The 5,245-nt window shown below is 49.2% G+C and overlaps 1 protein-coding gene across 1 annotated transcript; it reads left to right on the top strand.

The window, feature by feature from the left end:
* NOXRED1 (NADP-dependent oxidoreductase domain containing 1) lies at positions 1 to 4,985 on the top strand. Its single transcript, XM_010087750.1, is given in 7 exon segments — positions 1 to 20; positions 87 to 259; positions 1,331 to 1,511; positions 2,840 to 2,988; positions 3,824 to 4,034; positions 4,696 to 4,734; positions 4,736 to 4,985. Coding segments are annotated over 7 exon segments (1,023 nt in total).
* The last annotated feature ends 260 nt before the right edge of the window (positions 4,986 to 5,245 follow it).

The following is a 5,245-nucleotide window of genomic DNA, read 5'->3' as shown; positions in this document are numbered from 1 at the left end:
ATGGGACCCTTCCTGGAGGGGTAGGACTGCACATGGCCTGGGGAAACTATGTTGCTGGGCTGATGCCAGATTCTCTGCTTCCCCAGGCAGAGTGGGACTAAGAAGGGTTTGTTGACTTCCTTGGCAGACAGCCATGGCCTAAAGGTTGAGATTATCGTTGGGGGCCACCTTCAGAAGCAGCTGGCCCGAGCACTCCTGACGCTGAGCTGGCCTCCATGCCCCAGTATCTGTGTTTCCACCAGGCACCTTGAGAGCCTGGGTAAGTGCTCTCCAGCCTGGGCCTAGAAGTGAGACTGCCCTTAGGTGGACTTTTAACTGCATTTTTTGATAGCACTTTAGGTAGAACTCACTAAATAATGTTTTTTGGCCAAAAATATTGAAGGTATGGAAACTCCAGTCTTTTATGGGGAAGCAGAGGATGCTGTTGTAGAAAAGTTATTTATTTGGTTGGAAACCCACTGTCCACCAAACATTAATTTAGCTGTTTGCTTTCTTTTACCAGTCCCATCTGAGAGTGGTGGAGACGTTAAGCCTGTTCTTTGAACGCTGGCTTGTTTAAAGCCCATTTTAGTTTAGTCTCCCCCATTTTTGTGGCTCCTCAAAACTCTCCGTGTCATTTGCCAAGAGCCTGGTTGGTGAATGAGACTCCAGGTTGTTAAGTATTCACCCAACACAGAAAACATCTCTCTGAATGAGCAGCAGTGCTGAAACAGATGTCCTTCTCCTTGTTTCAGGGCTGCAGGGTCAGTTGTAGCAGACAAGCTTCTCACTGGACTCTGGATGTCCACCCAGGAGAGATCAGCCTGCAGCATTACAGCAACTGTTTGCATACGCACTGCCAACTGCCCTGTAAACTCTTATGTAAAACAAGACAGGTGGGGAGAACGGTCCTCCAGGAAGATTCTTGGAACAGTAAAATCCTCTTTATAATCATCTTGGGGAAGAGAGGAAGCAGGGATTATTAAATGGCTTTTTATAGATCTTGAAAACTAGCCAGATCCTAAGGCTTGGCTGTTTCAGCTAAAGGCTTTACATCAGCCTGCGTGAACCGGGGCCAGGCAGCTGAGCTCTCTGCATGTTTATTCCAGGCCTGCTCCCTGTCACTCTGCTGCTGCCCTTTGCTATGTAGGAACAGAAATGGGCAGCAGCCAAAGTCCCTCCGTACCACTTTGGGCAGGTAGCCAGTGGTCCCAGCCTGGGAGCGGGGGTTTGTGTTTCACCTGCATATGGCAGAGCACCAGTAACTGCACTGCCAGTGCCCAGAGGTGCTGGTCAGTCACCTGTGCCGGTTCTGTGGGCTTTTGAGCCACTTTCTTCTTGCTTATCGCAGCAGACCTGCAGAAGCAGGGGCATGCGTGCTTTTATGACAGCGCTCAGCTGGTGGCCTGGGCAGACGTTGCATTCCTCTGCTGCCTCCCATCACAGGTGCTGTCCCTCTGGTCTGCTGTTCGGCCTGCCATCCAGAAACCCTATGCTGTGTACAGCTTTGTCACCACCGTCCCTCTCCTCAGGTAAAACAGACCACGTCATTTGAGAGCCTAGATGTGTTGCCATAATTTGTAACCTCACAGGGCAAGCACAGCATGTCTGCTCTTATTGCCTCTCATGATTTTATTGTGAAACATCATTGCACACCTTGTCATGGTTGGTCACTTCCCCAAGTCCCCAACTGCTGGAGTCACAGGAACACTTTCATTTCAGCTTTCTGTTTGTCTAGAGGAAGTTGTAGACTTTGTGGCTATAATCCTGAAAACATGATCAAAAGGAGTGAAGGGAGCTCCAGATCAAACACAATACTGGCATTGAAACCCTGCTCTGCCAGGGCCTCAGGTGGCTGCAAGATAACCCGTTGTGAGACAGCGCAGGAAGCAAGGCACGTAGAACCAGCCTGCACTCTCCACAGTCCAAAAAGCAAACCCAGTGCATCGAGTTTCACTTTCAGCTGCTGCCGTAGCTCTCCAGAGGGCTCTGAGTGCAGGGGTATGACCTGTACCCCCTGCTCCTGACCCCTTGGGGTGCCCAGCCTCTGCAGTCAGGCCAGTCCTGGCCTTCTGCTGAGGTGACCAGTGAGGGGCCAAACATGACACTGCTCTTCATGCTATGGGCAAGGCTGTTTACTAGTAAAAGGTTTGCAGAGCCTGCAAAGGATAACTGCTTCCTCCTCCTTACCAGCTAAACCTAGTTCCTCCCCCGTCAGCTAAGCCTGGGTGATGCTGGCTGTTGATTACAGGGCTGAGGGAGGGCAGACAAGTAGTGGGGATCCAGCTGGAGAGGGAAGAGGAGAGGAAAAGAGACCTTGCTTGAGGGAATCTGCCTGCCGTGGGGAGGGACCTGGACCTCAACGTGTTCCTGTGCTGCTGCCGTTGTGGTATGACCTATGTGCACTGGGCAAGAAAGTGCAAGCAATGATTTTTATTCACAGGCACCTGCCCTATATATATTTTGTTAACAGATCGCTGCATGGCAAAATTAACAATCCTACTGCAGCCATCTCTTCATTGGCAGTGTCAAGGGCCGTGGATGAACTTTAGCACAAGGTAATGAGGGTCCATCAGATAGGAAGAACTTTCTCACTGGTTAAGACGGCTATTGCAAAGGAGGCTTTATAAGAAACGTTAATGGGGTGAATCCCAGCAACTGTTGACTCGGCCATGGATGGTGCAGTGGGATATTCCCTGTGGCTTCCTCCGAGTTTCCCTCACGCAGGACCTCAAAACCCCACAACCCCACCCATGCTGTGGGGCCATCGCGGCACCTGCTCGCCCCCAGCAGAGCCCGGGCTCGCCGGGAGCATCTCCTCCGGCTCCCGGTACCTCGTTTCGGCTGCCTCCGTGTTCAGGCTGCAGCAGCTCCGTTGCCGCAGTGCCATCGTGAGGCCGCGGTGCCGGTGCTCTGCCCGGAAGCCTGTCGATGGGGTCGAAGGGGACAGTCCCAGTGCACTGCGGGACCCTGCGCTTCCCGAGGTCGAAGCTCTCTTTTGGCTGAGGAGTTGGTAGCAGCTCTTCTGAGGAGTTGCGCTGGGTGGTGTCCCCCGTTTATGATTCAAGGCCGGGTCTGGGCTGGCGATAGTTGTGTTAGGGGTGCGGTGTGGGGAAGAATTTCTCACAAAGAAATTCTGCCGCTGTACAGCTAAAGCTGGAGTGGAAAGCATGCTTGGAGGGGGGTAGTCATGCACGAGAAGTGGATGGGCAAAATTAAGCAGTATGTGTCTCCTTCACCCATTTCTCTGATTAGCACCCCAGGGGTCACTTTCTTTCTGGAGCACTGCTTTTACCTACCTGCCACCAGTTTCTGAAGAACTACCATTTCCCTTTGTGAAACAATGTAGGTCTGAGGCTAAATCAGTGAGCAGGAGCTGAGATATACTTTCTGACGAAGAACATTGTCCAAAATCTTTTTCTCTTCCCTCAGGCACAGCTTCTGTTTGGATGGATGTGCTGTTCCTATTGCTGGCTGCTACCTCTGTCCGTTGCAATCTCATTACACACTTCTGCATGCACTTCCAATTCTTGTGTTGCCGAATGCTCTTAAAGCAGTGCCAGTGCTCATCATGCCATGATGGCTGAATGGTTATATGACTTTATATGCAGACTGTAAAGGATTCCTGTTTCCTCAGTGAGAATGAGATACAGAAAGTACAACCTACACTATACTTGCTACTATTAATCTCAGCATCCCTCACCGAAAATTATTCTAGATCAGAGGTTTCAAATAAACCAGCTCTGAATGTCAATGCAATTCTTCACCGGGGTGGGAGATGAGAATATCTCTTCATACCTGTGTGCACACTGGTAATTGACATTTGATTTTGTTTGTCCTGCAGGGAAAATAAGAGTCAATGCTGAATGGCTGGAGGACATTTTCTGTGCAGCCCTGAACAGCAGTACGTGGCAGAGCCTGCCTCCCCAGAAGGCACTGAAATTACTCAGTCACCTCTCTTCTCCTGAATGCTGCCCCATCCATGCAGAGCTGAAAACTTCCTGCCCACCACTTGTGTGCAAGAGTTTTGGCAGCAAAACTCTTTTGCCTCTTCAGTGACTTAAGAGGAATAAGTAAAGGGTTGAATGCTGAGGTGCTGCTAGTCCCGGCTTCCTCTTTGCTCTGATACTTGACTCATCCCACAGCTGAAGCATGGGCTGTTTTGTTGGGTTGGAAGGTGCTGAACTGTGTGTTACCCTTAGGACCACATACCTTACAAGGAAGATTGCTTTCAATGATGTACATATTAACAGTGAAAGACCTGGACTACCATCCCTGAGTTATTTTGTCCCTGGTTTCTGTTTGGCTACTTATCAGGGTTGTCTGAAGCCTCTGATCAGGACTGGGGCATTGGATGCAGAAAAAAAAAAAAAAATCCTATGGAGAATATCTAGAGAGGAGAGTTCTTATGGGGAACTTGTGGAACTTAAGGTAGTTCATGGACTAGACTATTGAGGATGTTAAGTCAGGGGAACACTGCTTGAGAGAAAGGACCCCTGCTTGTGCACGATTGTTCTAGAGCCATTAGGCTCAGTTTTGCTCTGCATAGTAGAGTAATGCCTGGAACACTGGAATCAAGTCTCTGATTGTTTTTCAAAGACCCAAGAAAGAGACTTGTAGTCAGAAACTGAAGAAAACCATTATTTGTTAAGTTATTAGCAAGCTGCTTTGGACTGTTATTACCCACAAATGTTTCCACTTGTTTTTTCTTCCCAGAACCTTCCCCTGGTTTGACCTGATAGCTGCACAACTGAGGGTCTCCCTTTAGCCAGCTGCTAGAAGCGAGTGAGCTTGTCCAGGGCCATCTTGCTCTGCTCTACCAGGCATCCTTTGGAGACTGGCCTACAAAGCAATGTGGGCTGATCAGCACCAAGACATCTTTTACTTCAGCTGTAGCAGAGCCTTGTGTGACATTGGATGACAATTCTTAATTCTCCACAGCTGCTTCTGACATTTTCTCAGAAATTCCAGAGGAAACTGCTATCTATGGTTCTAAATCCTTGTAAACTATAACGAAGCCCATGGCAGAATGCTTTGCTGAGCTCTTATCTCAGCCCCCTCACAGGACTGAGGGGTGCAAGAATTAGCACTGTTTGCTCTTGGACTCTTTAGAATATTCCAGCCAATAACCCTATGTACACATTTGCTTCTACAAGTTTCACTCTCTAGACTGCTCAGCAAACTTGCTTCTGCCTGGCTGCCTGAGTCTTGCTCTATTTTCATCTGAATTTGCTTATTACACAGGCATCTTGGCCTACAAACTACT

The sequence above is a fragment of the Pterocles gutturalis genome, unplaced genomic scaffold (assembly GCF_000699245.1).
Source record: "Pterocles gutturalis isolate BGI_N339 unplaced genomic scaffold, ASM69924v1 scaffold27381, whole genome shotgun sequence".
NCBI lineage: Eukaryota > Metazoa > Chordata > Aves > Pterocliformes > Pteroclidae > Pterocles > Pterocles gutturalis.
This window is presented reverse-complemented; position numbering and strand designations above follow the sequence as displayed.